The sequence below is a fragment of the Papilio machaon genome, chromosome 16 (assembly GCF_912999745.1).
Source record: "Papilio machaon chromosome 16, ilPapMach1.1, whole genome shotgun sequence".
NCBI classification, from domain to species: Eukaryota; Metazoa; Arthropoda; class Insecta; order Lepidoptera; family Papilionidae; genus Papilio; species Papilio machaon.
In genome coordinates, this window is record NC_060001.1 from 2,835,702 (window position 1) to 2,850,422 (window position 14,721).

General features: G+C 34.4%; 2 protein-coding genes across 3 annotated transcripts; one reads left to right on the forward strand and one right to left on the reverse strand.

Moving 5' to 3' along the window:
- Positions 1-61: 61 nt before the first annotated feature.
- Positions 62-2,576, reverse strand: LOC106716767 (protein lethal(2)essential for life). Its single transcript, XM_014510355.2, has 3 exons — positions 2,481-2,576; positions 787-1,017; positions 62-589 (listed from the first exon to the last, which is right to left on the reverse strand). Exons 2-3 carry the CDS (start codon positions 1,015-1,017, stop codon positions 245-247), a joined length of 576 nt encoding a protein of 191 aa, XP_014365841.2. The 5' UTR covers positions 2,481-2,576; the 3' UTR covers positions 62-244.
- Positions 2,577-3,906: 1,330 nt separating this feature from the next.
- On the forward strand, positions 3,907-12,769 carry LOC106716764 (GPI ethanolamine phosphate transferase 2). 2 transcript variants are annotated; one of them, XM_014510353.2, is made up of 13 exons: positions 3,907-4,492; positions 4,712-4,898; positions 5,462-5,527; positions 7,226-7,435; positions 7,898-8,101; positions 8,411-8,547; positions 8,841-9,034; positions 9,593-9,783; positions 9,872-10,452; positions 10,631-10,743; positions 10,812-11,416; positions 11,978-12,150; positions 12,428-12,769. In XM_014510353.2, exons 1-13 carry the CDS (start codon positions 4,335-4,337, stop codon positions 12,666-12,668), a joined length of 3,060 nt encoding a protein of 1,019 aa, XP_014365839.2. In that variant the 5' UTR covers positions 3,907-4,334; the 3' UTR covers positions 12,669-12,769. The 2 variants fall into 2 exon arrangements, with proteins under 2 accessions (XP_014365839.2, XP_014365840.2); XM_014510354.2 differs by lacking the exon at positions 5,462-5,527.
- The last annotated feature ends 1,952 nt before the right edge of the window (positions 12,770-14,721 follow it).

The following is a 14,721-nucleotide window of genomic DNA, read 5'->3' on the forward strand; positions in this document are numbered from 1 at the left end:
ATTCTGTATCCTATAAGATCAGGATTCAGTTGAATTTACTTCTAACAATGAAACAACCGAATAAAAAGTATTACAACATCGTTTATTACATTTTATACATTTTAAGTGATGTTTTCATTACATTATCTAATTCGTTTTCGAATCAATTCCCGTTGTTGGCCAACATCGGGTTTAAAAATAAATGCTATTCATGATTCGATCGTTGCATCGATTTTACATCGAAGTCTCGTGGCACTTGATTGATTTAAGGGGATGTGACGATTGGTACGGTTTGCTCTCTGGGCTGTTCCGTCTTGGGGAGTTCAGGTTGCTTGGCTGGGCCGGTTTTCGTGATTGGTACGATTCTTTCCCCACTGTTAGGTGGGGGGCGCTTGGGAGCGGCAATTGTGAGCACTCCGTCAGATGAGAGTGTGCTGACGAGGTCCGCAGTGTCATAGCCAGATGGTAAGATGTACCGGCGTGTGAATTGACGGGACACGAAGCCGTGTTCGTCCTGCTTTTCCTCGTGCTTGCCTTCGACCACCACGCAGTTGTTCGTCGCTTTAACGGTGATCTCCTCAGGAGCGAATTGTTGCACGTCTAAGATGACCTGGAAAAAGAACAGGTCCGGTTAAATTTTCGTTATTAAGACATCATAAATAGGTAAGCTGAATTAACTCCTATACGATTCGGAGAAAGACGATTGACGCCGAACATTTGCCTATTGAATGAATCTTAATGAAATTGGAGCTTATTTTTCTTCGACGTGTAATGTTCTATATAAAATTATAACTTAATAATACATACTTCGAATTTCTCCTTGGTCATGTTAATGGTTGAGGCGGACTCCTGCCTGGCAAGGCTGGTCCTCCAGGGTCTGAAGTAGGAGTTCCTGAAGAGGGAGCTGGATGGGAGAGAGGAGAGGGAGGACAGCAGGTCGTCCTTGCGGAGGCCCATGCCGAAGTGCTGGTCCAAAAGACGGGAGGGGCGTTCCCAGTCGTCCCACCAGTCACGGAACATCATCGGAACTATCGACATCTGGAAATTGAAACAATGAAAAAATGAAAGTAGCGCTCGCCTTTTCAAATCAAGACTAATTTAACTTTAATTTTATGCACATTTTCTAATTTTTACTTATTACCCAAGTATATACGCGAAATATGATTAAAAAACTTTACTGCTCGGTCATAAAAATAGCAACGCATTAAAATAAAAATTGTAAATGTCTACAATAATTGTTACAGACTTGATTTTCTACAAATTGTCATCACCTAAAAATGATCAAAAAACAATGTGACTAATATAACTTTTGCATCAACACTACAAATAGCGAGGTAAATAAACAAAACGTGTCTTAAAATCGACTATTTTTAGCTTTTACTGTTCGCTGCCAATAAATTGTAATTTCGCAGTTCGATAACCTTAATTTATCTGATCGTTTGTATTGTGATATTGTTTTAAACACAAGTATCTTGTAAAATCTAATAATAATCTTACGTTAAGTTAAGGGCAAAGATGAAAGACATGAAATTTCGGCGCTGCCGCTTTTGTCTTTACTTTTTACGAGACTTAATAGTGTTTTTTTATTTCGCTGATTGGTATCGGGGTAAACCCCGGTATGAGCTAAAACTGTCCTGTTTAGGGACAGTTGTGATAAAACAATTTATTACATTAGATTTTAAAAGGGAAGAGCTCCTTAGCTCTATCCCAATAAATTTGTAGTTGCAGGTATAAATTATATCAAATAATACATGGTTTACATTATGCCAGTACAGTAAGACAATAGCGCTCAAAATCAACACTGGCATACAACTGATATCATGTAAACACTAACTGCCGCCAGTGAGCCAAAACAGTGAATGACAGGTCAGCGCTACGTTCCTACTATACTGGCAGTAAATCAGGCATTATTGAAATAACACAAAATATAAATAGTGTGCATCAATATTAACAATGCATATTTGGATTCTATGCATAAATTGAAGGGTTATTTCTTTGGCATAGATTCAAAAATCAATGTAACAAGATTGTAAATGCTAGAATTATTCTGGAACTATTCCACGTATGATTCACCTGGAACATTTTTAGATCTGATGCAACTACCCACAGTAATTTATTGTCCGCCAAGAATGCTGTATTCAATATATAGCATGGCATGTCAGTTTTGTCGACGATAAAAATGAGCAACTTATTTTGGGAAATGCGCCATTACATTTTAAGGCAGCTTTTTGCGTCTTTATTCAAATTAAATAATATTATAACTAAAATTATCAAGCAGAGAAATATGTTATATACCAATTTGTCATAAATTATTGCTACGAAATTTATAAAAATTAAAAAAAAATCATATTAACAAACAACTCACTGATCAAACATGAACCACACGCGTTGTGTTTTAAATAAATTTTAAAATAATAATTAAATACACAATTTAAGGCGCGTAAAATTAAAAAAATATATTAAAACTGTGCCCAAAAAATATAATAGAATAAAAGTGTTACCTTTGCGTTGATATTATTTCGTTGCAGGCGCGCGCTGCTCAGTGCTCGAGAGACTACGGTAGCCACGGCTATGAGTTGATTTAAATAGAATTTTCAGCAGCCCACACCGTGTGACTCAACGGGAAAGCACCTTGAAATACAAACTACATCATTCCCGACTTCAATAGGATTAGTCTGGCTTACAGATATTATAAAAAAAAATAATCAATCGTAATTAGTCTCTGAAATATAAAATCTCGTGAGAAGTAAGTAAAAAAACCATTTCTTTCACTTATGTAACTATTTAAAACGAGATTTCAATTTTATTTCTATCCAATTCATCTATTTAATATCTAATAAGTTCCATAGCCATAAGAGGAATGATATATCGATCTGAAAGTCGAAAATCTATTGCGCTGACCACACATAAAGTGGCATAAAGACAAGGCAGTGATGTTGTTTTACAGGTGCGGAACCGATATTATATTTTGGAGTTAAAATATTTCTACACTTAAGTATATGTGAAGAACCTAAGTAACATTGTACAAGCTGCTTTTAAACAGCCACAAGTTTTTCGTTGAAGTGATATGTTATAAAATTGTGATTGATTAAAAAGATTTTTAATATCCGACTCGAAGGACCAGTTGTTTCCGCTTCGCCTCAGGCATATAGAATGAAGTAGTATAATAACTACCGCAGTAGGCAGTTATTTTAAAACTTAGTGAGGCAGCTGAAACAATAACAATATACTGAACGCACAATAAATGCGCGAAAACCTGAAAAATTGCAACGTCCAGCGGCTCCTTTTAGCGCAATGAAATTAAGGCATGAAGCTATTTGAAAGGGACAATAATTCGCATAGCCGTATAGCTGAGATTGTTTGTTTCGTCGGCGAGTATAGAAGTTTTTCAGTTTTCAGTAAACATCAAGTGAGGTCTGTTTGCTCCGTTAAAAATATATTGTCACTATAGTACGTGATGCGTAAAACATAATCGAGAAAACATAACACGTAATAAAACGTAGGTGTTAACTATTCCAGAACAATTGTCATACCGAATTTAGTACAATTTTTAAGGGCGTAAAGGTGACGAAGCAGACTTTTATAATTTTTTTGCATCAGTGAGTTGTTTTTATACGATATGACTAAATGTCTACATGATGAATGAATTTACGTATACTAAAATAGATTTTACGTACGATCTCTTGAACTTGAAAATAAACGAACTTCACGGTTATTAATAGAAAATACAAGGTTATACTTGTTATTTATTTATGGCTTACACTTTTCTTCTGAAATAAAATGAGCAGTAGTTCCGTAAGGTCTACGGTTCTACGAGGAATGAATTAAAAAGTAATATCCATTCATATGTTGATTTTTTTTAATACTTACTTTTAATAAAAAAACAACATTTTGATGGTCTGTAAAAGTAATTCACAGACAAAAATATTAAAATGTCACTGAAGCGTCATTGTCAAAAACGTCAATAAGATTTATCTACAGGAAATTGATAAAAAAGGAATGCCGGAATGTTGTTATTTTTCATTTTCAGAATTCAGGGTGCTTTTATGGTTATTCGTTACATGATATTGATTGTAATCTTATATTTATTATTTTAATTTTTAAGTAGGTACGTTATCAATTTTTAGTGGCATAGTACTATCATATCAATTTCCCCGGCGTCACTGAATAACAAAACACGATTAAAGAACTAACCTTCAGTAATCGCCCTATGCAATATCAGGTGGAAGTGATTGCGTACATGTCTTACGAACCGTACCGGTGCTATTACGAATGTCTGTGAATGCATGGTTATATGCATTTAGTGTTTTATTAAGAATTTATATTTTCGCCGGTTTGCTTCTCAATTAGTCGTCATGTTGTCTTGGCTGCAACACCGATGGACTGGTCTCTGGCTGCTGATGTTAGCTCTGGGAGCCCTAACCCTATTTCTATATGGCTTCTTTCCATTAAAATATCATTCGGGGAAGTTTGCTCATATGGATGACTTACCTAATTTTATAGATGGTATTGGGTTAGTACCGCTTGTTATTATCTTTACAAAAGTAATTATATGATGTCATTATAAGATTTAGCTGACTAGATGATAAATAAAACTGTAACCTGTAAATTTTTTTTAGATCATGAATTAAACCAAACAATAAATTGTAAACGGAAATACGTAATAAATTTCAAAAGTTACTCGATAAATACACGAAACATCTGTAATATTCTCAACATATTACTTTTTCAGTATTGATGGGCAAGAAGTATACAATGCTGGTGAACATACTGTGGTACTCATGGTCATAGATGGCTTGAGATATGATTTTGCCACAGAAGAATACATGCCTTACCTAGGTGAACTATTGAAGAACAAATCTGCCTGTATCTATGTATCTGTTGCTGAACCACCTACAGTCACTATGCCTAGAATTAAGGTTAGTTAATATCATATTTCTTTTAAATAAGTCTCATTTAAATATTACATGGTACAACAAAAATTTTTTGTTTGAGTACCTAAATTATTAGTTGTTGGATTATGACTTGATTTGTTATGTTTTGATTATCCATAAATAATAATTACATCTATATATATAAAAGAAAGTTGTGTTAGTTACACTATTTATAACTCAAGATCGGTTGAACTGATTTAGCTGAAAATTGATGGGGAGATAGCTTAGAACTAGGAGACGGACATAGGATTTTTTTTTATCTTGTGTGCATTTTTTTTATTCCGCGCGGACGGAGTCGCGGGTAAAAGTTAGTGTGACATATAATATACACTTTAATATTGCACAGCTTTTCTTTTACCTGTAAGAAAATGTGTGACTATAATTATTGGAATTGACAGTAAATGGATTTAGTTTGTGACTGTACTAAAATTTCTACATTGACTCACAATACCAAAGAAAATAATGTAAAATATAGCTATGATTAATTATTATATAGTTATTTCTAAGTAAATCTTATTACACATTTACAAATTGTTACTTGTGTACAGTCACCGGAGAGGAAAAAGGAGAAAGCACAATGGAGACGCACCATAAACTTCTGGAGAGATATATTTGCAAGTGTCACTTTATTATGTAAATGCTTTAGACTTTTCTGGGGTTGTAATTAAAGCTAGAAAAAAGAATTTAGATTCTCTTTTTAGTATTGTTTTTTTTTAAATTATTAATATAGAATTAAATTTAAATATGAATTACTTTAAAATAATGTCAAACCTGGATAAGCAAGAGCCAATGTCTGGTCCCAACAGACAACCTTCATAAGAGAAAAACTCTGGTTGGACAGAGACCTCTATGAGAGAGAAAAATATTGTGGTCTTTTGGAATCTTGCTTATCCTGGTTCAACAGTAGTTGTAAAAGTAAGGCAAACATTTGTTTTATTAAATTTCTTGGCTTAATACTTTAATAGTGTTAAAAATAAATGTAAACAGCTTGATTACAACCCTACATCACCATTATCCAAAGAAAAAACATTTAAATTAAATAACTTTCTGGAAAATTACTTATTATATTTAGTAAAGGACTTATAAAAAGCTGTTTTTTCTTTGGTATTGTGAGCATTAAATGTTGCATGAATTTATTTGATATTTGCATGTAGGCTTATAGTGTATGTTCTGGTAATTTGTTTGCTTTGAGTCATAAATAATAGTTCTGCTTCATTAGTTGCTTGCATGAATTACATAAAATTCAATAGCACTATTTTATGTCTAGTAAATAAGTAATTTACAAAGAGAATTGAAATTTTAAAGTGTTTTGGTATCATTAGATTTCTATTATCTTTTCTATAATGTAGGTAATGTGTCGATCATTTAAAAATTGTTTCTTTTAAATCAGAAATAAAATTCTGTTATGCAGGAAAAAGTATAATAAGTTAGGAAACCGTAACGCCCATCCGTTTGTTTTGTAATTACCCAACTTAAATGTAATTAAATGCAAAAACTAAACAACATTGATAGTTGATGCCCTCATAATCCTTATTTCTAAGCAGTTAAGGTTTACATTGAAACTGTTTAGGTTAATAAAGAGTTAACATTGATTTCCGCAATTTATTTGGCATATAATTTCTCCACCCAGTCACTCGTGCTACACGCAACTGAAAAGAAAATAGACGGTACTCATGCACTAGGTAGTTGTTTTAAACTAATGTTAACAACAACTTCGTACAGTATTTCGTACAAGATATGCTGAGGTTAAGCGTCAAAAATTTTCCGCATTTCTGGATAGCAATTCGTTTGATAGCACCGCGAATAAACAAATATTTTGCAGAGAATTGATCACAATTTTTGCCCGCGAAGTTTGGAATCGCGAGACTTTATTGTAACTATATCGAATAACAGAGTACCTTTCATAATCGTTGCATGTTTAATGATCTTTTGTTTTCTTACACTAACACTAACCGTGGAATCCCACTGTAGTAACACTTGTATACATACAAAAACTTATTATTGTCACTGGCCTTTAAAGGTGGGTTTCTGAGGCCAAATTCTACATTAAAAACTTATTATCGCTGTTTTGTCGTAGATAAAGACAAGGATGACAATATGTTATATACAGATATTTTGGTCTCAGAAACCCACGGTAAGTAGGCTGACAATTATGTTTTACACAAGTGTTTTCTAACAGTGGAAATCTACAGTTAGAATTGTTGCATGTATTTTTGTGACTTGGCACTGTTTACTGTTGTCCTAACTGTATACATTAAAACCTACTGACTACCAATCTTAATTACTGGTATGAGTCTTCGTGTCTTCTGCAGGCAATGATGACAGGCAGTATATCAACGTTCGCGGACGTGGCACTGAATTTCGGTGCACCTGCTGTAAGAGGTGATAGTGTCCTACGTGTGGCGGCCTCTCGCGGTAGACATTCAGTTATGTACGGAGATGACACGTGGCTCAGACTCTTCCCTGGTCTATGGGCGGAACATGATGGTACCACTTCGTTCTACGTCACAGATTATACAGAAGTAAGTAGTATTTATATCAGCTTTATACCCTTTAATAAGGTCCTTAAATTTTTGTACTGTAATATGAAAGACCAGTACTTCCAATAAATAAATAAAAATAAATGAATACAGTGTAATTTTATTGTTAGATAATTTTCTATCAAATAACCTCAGAGACTAACAATTGATTATGACTATACTTGACATCATCTCCAAGGCCTTATCCCACATAAGTGGGATCCTTACTGTTTCGTCTTAAATTTTACTTTTAACAGCTTTTCGCCAACCCTACTTGGGAGAGAAATCAAATAATTATGGCTACATATGACGTTACATGATTTATAAGGACTAGATAACTTAAGACATGTTCAAACAATTCAAAAATTGTATTTTAGCATTAAGCAACCAAAAAAATTCAAAACAAAGCCCATTTAAACAAATAAATACTACCCATGTAATAAATAGGAAATGTTTTTTTTTCAGGTGGATTATAACGTGACCCGTCATTTAGACAAAATTCTCTCGCCGGATGAAGACATGAAGCCGATATTCGATTTCCTAGTCCTGCATTACTTAGGGTTGGATCATATAGGACACCTAGAGGGTGCACGGAGTCCAAAAATAAAACCTAAACTGATAGAAATGGACGAAGTAGTCAAGAAATTATACACTGCAATGCGACAATGGGTAAGTATAATATAGACTATCTTACACTTTTTGCAGATTTACTACTGTATTGTATATAACTATACTGTATACTGTCAAATACTACGTATCTTATACAATATTACTACTGCCATTGCCAACAACAGCAACTACATTGATATCGACAATTACAACATTGTATTTTAATGCACTAGTACTCCTGAATTAAATGGATACTACTTTTGTATTGTATACTTCCATAAAAATATTTCGATTCAGTTGTATCTTTGAATATTCAACTGTATCAAATGGTATTTGTAAGAGAATTGTATGGATTTGTATGTATTACAGTCGCGTACGGGAGTGCTAATAGTGTGCGGGGACCACGGCATGAGGGACGCGGGCGGTCATGGCGGCGCCTCGCCAGCTGAAGTACTCGTGCCCATAGTCGTTGTTAAAACTGATGATGGCTTCCGTTGCCCGCATCCGTAAGTTATGTCACAAAAAACAAACATACATATCCTAAGTGTCTAGTATTTCGGCAATTAAATTTTAAGGTATTATTTTAAACTGTGATATGATGATTTACGTACTGTTTTATGTTCCAAATAAAGTCCTAAGCTGTAATAAAAAACGTTATTTACTATATCTATAATATTGTCATTTTATCTAAATTGCAAGGTAAAATAAAAGATAAAATGTCCGTCTGTGTATTAGATTGATATTATACCAAGAAGTATTACAGTGGGCTTTCTGAGTTGAAATGTTATTGGTTACGTAGTAGTGGTCCGGGTCCAACAGTGGGCCAAGTGGACATAGCTCCGACAGTAGCGTGGCTGCTGCGCGCGCCGCCGCCCGGCGACAGCGCGGGCCGCCTGCTGCCGGCGCTGATGCCCGCAGACGTACGACAGCATCTCTACCTGCTGCATGTCCTCGCCTCACACAATGCCAAGCAGGGACTGCCCACTGATACTGGTATTAGCAATACCTACAATAAGTATAACTCTTTTCAAATATCTTGGTGGCTCAAGGTCATAGGCGCGCTTCGCAGTCTCCTGTATACCGCTATGGCTCGCTATACCTAAGGCCCTTCGTACAGAACGTAAATCCTCGAAACCCTTCGACATCATCAGATAATTTCTCGCAACATTTTTGTCAAGATCGTCAAGAGAAAAGTCACTGCAATTTTCAAGATGGCAAGAACGTTGTGTGTACGGAGCGCGAACTACGCGACTTTCTTGACGCAACCATACAATATTAGTTCCAATTCGCGCGAAGTTAAGAGCCGCCAAGATATCTGAAAACGTTTATAAGATCACTTGTTATCCAGTGACTCTATCCGCGCGGAATAAAAAAACTTTATAAGTAGACTATGTGTTCTTCCAGACTATATTCTATATCTGTGCCTTTCGTTAAGATCAGTTGAGCCATTCCGGAGATGCCTTCAAACAAATATCCATCCATCCAAACATTCGCATTTATAATATTAGTAAGATAAGTGTTGTTATTTTAACTTACATGAACATCTTTCAGAATTCTACAAGCAATTCAAAAGAGCAGAGAAGCAGTTTGCTCAGTTCCTAGCGACGGGGCAACAGAGTGCTGCTAAAATAGCCAAGGAATTCTATGACGAGTCTTTAGACGCTATGTCCAAATACCTCACAGAAACCACAGCGGAATTTGACCTATTTGCTATTAACTTCGCAACAGTTTTGCTATATATTGTAAGATTTTATATTCATTTACATAATACATTGCACTTAAAAATTTTAGTGACTAAAAATTATTAATTAACCTTTTCCTTGTTTTCAGCTGGCGGCCGCAGCGTCATGCACAACTCTGTACTCATTACAAACAGAAATACGCAAGCCGAGTATAACTCATCACCAACCTTCCAAACTCAGTTTACTCCTCGCCTTTGCTATCATGTTCATCATCTTCTCCATCATCCTCGTCATCTCCTGCTTCATCACCGAGACAAAAAGTTCCTTCTGTTCCTTCAGCCCTCTTTGGTCTATCGCATTTTTCGCAGCAGCTTTAGTTCTGACAATTGCATACTTTGTCATAAAAACCGGTGTTGAAAAAGTCAAAGACATGACTGCATTAAAAGAATTGAATGCAATCGATTATTTATTAATTTTTGGAACTCTTTTCCATTCTTGGTCCTTCTTTGGTACTAGTTTTATAGAAGAAGAGCATATGACTTGGTATTTCTATTGGAATACGTTGATGTTCTTCGTATTGGTAAGAACTGTGGTCGTGATTGTGACGTATTTGAGTAAGAGATGGTCAGGTGCGACGGAGACTCAAGAGAAACCTGAGTTAGAAGTGAGAATGAGTTCTGTAGGAATCAGTATACTGCCTCAATGGGTCGTGCTCATAGCTTTACATAGGTTAGTGAAAAAAAAGTAATTTAAGTTTTAGTTTACGATTATTTTTCAATCTGGTAACCCAAATTTGAATTCTCAATTTACAAATTTTGAAGTTATTAATATTTTAAATTCTGCTAGTATTTATAGTAATTTTCAACTAAAACTACACTAATACTAATTGTTTTTGATTAATTTCCAGATATCTAAGAACAATGAATCAAACGGGTGACAGATGGCTGTTTTTACCAGACACAGCAGATTGGTTAAATGCACCTGAAAATTCTTTCTATCTTCAAGCACATCTTTTAATAGGTAATTTACTAATAATCCTAAAATTTAAAAACGACTATAAAATATTTATTTAATATATTTTTTTTCAGGTACTCTGGCAACATTAGGTATATGTCTTTGGAATGTAAGATATATGAATAACTATATGTATGTTCATTCAGTACTAACTATATTAGCAACAATCTGCATACTATGTTATAGAATCGCTTCGGACACATTAGAAACTCCTTTCCCTGATATAAAGACGTGGGACACAATAACAATAGTTAATTTATTCTGGGCTATATTAATAATACAAGCTTTGTACGAAATTATAATATATGCTGGTATATTTAAAAGCTGTGGATGTGATCCCGGTACTAAAAAATTTGGGTATAGTAAACCTAAAGTTAAATCTGAAGATTATTACTATGAACCAGCAGAGGAACCTTGGAATGTAGATAATGTTAAACTGTACCTAGCTCGGTCTCTTTCTCACATAATGTTGAATGATTTAATGTTAATAGTGATATTATTAATGAGACCACATAATGTGATTATGGTGCCAAGTGTTTTTGTGACAAGTGTTATGATATCAAAGTGTTTGGATCATAAACTGTTGGATTTGAGAGCGGGCAAAGGCAAGGAGGTGGCCGATTTGATCGGACAATCACTTGTTCATGTATGGATCGGAATGGTCTTCTTCTTTTATCAGGTTAGTAAACTTCAAGATAAAACATCTTCCAACTTCAAGATAACTTTCCTGATAAAATAGGCTGGCCTAACGACTCTACCAACTATGGTCTAGTCCAGTGTTTCTCAAAGTGGGCGATAACGCCCCTAATTAAGTTATATTTCTACCCTGTATGATGTTATAAAAACTTGAAATACTTAACATAGATTTCGTATGATATCCCGCACAATGTACACAATCAAGTTGTAACAAGTTTCTGCGGATAAAGGAACATGATCGATGATAGTTAAAATATTAGAGCAATTTTATCTTAATTACATTGCACCAGAAATTATTTAAATCCCCGGTAGAAATTTCTAGTTTAGAATGTAAGTTTAAACATCAGTACTGACTAATTTAACTAAATTAATTAAAGTAATAAAATTGTGGTTTTTAAATTTTAGGGGTGTATAAAAATGGGGGGCGCTGAAAAATAATTGATCTTCAAATCGGTAAAAGAAATAAGTTTGTTAATCACTAATCTAGTCACACCTTAAGATAGGTAGTGGGGACGTATAGTGAGCTGATGATGATGTATTTCAGGGTAACTCCAACAGCTTAGCATCAGTAGACCTGGGGTCGGGGTACGTGGGGCTGCGCGAGTACAGCCCGGGGCGTGTGGCGCTGCGCATGGGGCTGCACGCGTACGCCGGGCCCGCGCTCGCCGGCGCCGCGCTCTACTGCCGCCTCGCGCGCGACTGCGACACCTGGCAACGGTCACTTACATATCTACAAATATACTTCCCGCACACACATCATCTACATCTAATTACTCCAATAAAAGTGCTGCCTTAAGGCAACCCTCATCCATCCAAACATTCTTATTACCTAATAAATTTGTTAGAGGTTTTTACTATAAACCCTATAGTGCCAAAAGAGTACATTTTATTATGTATATCGTAGTAGCATTAAAAGTGTTAAATTGTCCATACACATTGTATTAAATCGATCACTCTACTTTTACTAATAATCAAGTAATTATTTAATTTTCAGGTACTTACAATCAGTGTGGCGTGTATGTAACATTTACGCACTACACCGGATCTACGCAGTGGCGGTGTACTGCGTTGTCGCAGTCACATTCCGACATCATCTGTTCGTGTGGTCAGTGTTCTCGCCAAAGTTGTTGTACGACTTTGTGGCGACTGTGTTCACTGTACAAGCACTGGCGACCATCGCACAGATTGTACTATTGACAAATCTCACTCGCTGGGTCGCAAGTCTACGATTTTAATTCGTAAGCTAGCGGTTGACCTTGAAATGGACTAAATTTGACTTGACTAGAAAACTACTGCACTGACATTCCTTCCAAAATATTTGACAGAACAGACTACAAAACGCATACGATATATACGATAGTTATAGTTATTGCAGTCAAATTTAATATTGTATCTATAGTTATTATACCTCTTGACAGCTTAATAAATAGGATACAATTATTTTTTTTTGTAAAATATACTAAGAATTAGGAACCTTTATTTAAGCACTATAGATGTAAAAATATTGTAATTTTTACATATAAAATTTGGTACATATGGACTGACTAATTTAACATTTAAGACTATATAAACAGTATTCGTATAACATATATAAAAAAATGTAAAAAGCCTGTGTTAATGTATACATTTATTATCATCAGCTCACTATATTTCCCCACCGAAGGGCTCGGAGCCTATTCTAACCTAGGGATGACTAGGCCATAGTCAACCACGCTGGCCAAGTGTGGGTTGACTTCACACATATCATTGAATTTCTTTACAGATATGTGCAGGTTGCATCACGATGTTTTCCTTCATCGTAAGAACGTCGGATAAATGTAAATGTGTTAATTGAGAATCGAAATACACATTAGTACATGGCGGGATTCGAACCCAGGACCTGCAGTTTACAAGTCAAATGTTTTACTCCTGAGCCACCAATGCTCAGGTACATTATAGTTTCCATATATATTTATTTGGCTATATCGCTTATTTGGTTACCTTTTAACATTTCAATCCCGTAAAAGTATTTAATATTATTATTAAATTACATTTGGCATAATAAAGGCAGATTGGTTTGATAATTTTGGGGAAAAAAAACAAACCCAAAGTAAATGAGTATTCCAATTATAATGATTTTCTACTTTTACTTTTTAAGGACAATGTACATTGTACATGTTGTACATACACTAGTCATGTAATTCATTATTTTTAAGTTATTTAATATTTTCAATTGTACGATATATATTTATATATTATAACATATTTATTTTATGATAAAATAAAATATAATTAAGATTATAAAATTTAAACATTATAATCCATAAGTTGTAGTTTTATTTATATAATAACTAATAAAATAAACAACAGGCTTCAAAGGATGTTAAATAAAAAAAAAACCGATATGTTTTCAACAATTTATTAATTTACGTAATATATGAATACCATTGTCCTCCGTTCTACTAAATAAGACCCAATACCTAATGAATGCCTAAGTGGGTTTTTTGGTGAGTCAATAATAATCCACAACAAAATTACGCGGTTTATTTACAAACTATCTACAAATATTTTTTTAATTTGTTTTTTAATTAGGAAAAAATGTAAATACCCAAAACTTATTATTGTTAAAAAAATATTAATGACACAAATTATATTTACGTTTCCTTGACTTTTATTTCAATATAACTGGCTATACTACATTTATCATGATTTACACAAAGATATTTTTTTTGTAACAATATGTAGAAAAATATATATTAATATGCGACATTATGACTTCTTCAAATTTCTGTGTGAAAATCACGAGCTTTCTCTTCGGTCCTCTGATAATCTCTCACTATCCGCGCCTATTCATCACTCGTCCTTGGATAAATCCTCCTCTGTGACAGCTGTCAGACTGTGGAACGTTCTTTCACCTAACATTAAAAGAGCCTCCTCCAAGAATATTTTCAAGCACCTGATCCGGCATCATTATGTTATGAGACTCCATTCATAAGTAGCCTTCTCGCTATTATTAATCTAGAGTTTTTATTTATCTTATTCTATTTCTTTTAAATCTTCTTATCTCTATATCTATATATATAAAAGAAAGTCGTGTTAGTTACACTATTTATAACTCAAGAACGGCCGAATCGATTTGACTGAAAATTGGTGGGCAGGTAGCTTAGAACCAGGAAACGGACATAGGATAATTTTTACCCCGTTTTCTATTTTTTTATTCTGCGCGGACGGAGTCGCGGGTAAAAGCTAGTATAAAATATTTATAAATTTAAACTTATTTATTTCTAATATATTACTGTATTACATAAT

Excerpts from the sequence above, each read along its gene's own strand:
- LOC106716767 (XM_014510355.2), bottom strand. The coding sequence starts at position 1,017 with ATGTCGATAGTTCCGATGATGTTCCGTGACTGGTGGGACGACTGGGAA. Across the intron at positions 590-786 it reads TGACCAAGGAGAAATTCGAA|GTCATCTTAGACGTGCAACA; the intron begins GTATGTATTATT and ends TTCTTTTTCCAG.
- LOC106716764 (XM_014510353.2), top strand. The coding sequence starts at position 4,335 with ATGTTGTCTTGGCTGCAACACCGATGGACTGGTCTCTGGCTGCTGATG. Across the intron at positions 7,436-7,897 it reads ACGTCACAGATTATACAGAA|GTGGATTATAACGTGACCCG; the intron begins GTAAGTAGTATT and ends TTTTTTTTTCAG. Across the intron at positions 8,548-8,840 it reads GGCTTCCGTTGCCCGCATCC|TAGTGGTCCGGGTCCAACAG; the intron begins GTAAGTTATGTC and ends TTGGTTACGTAG.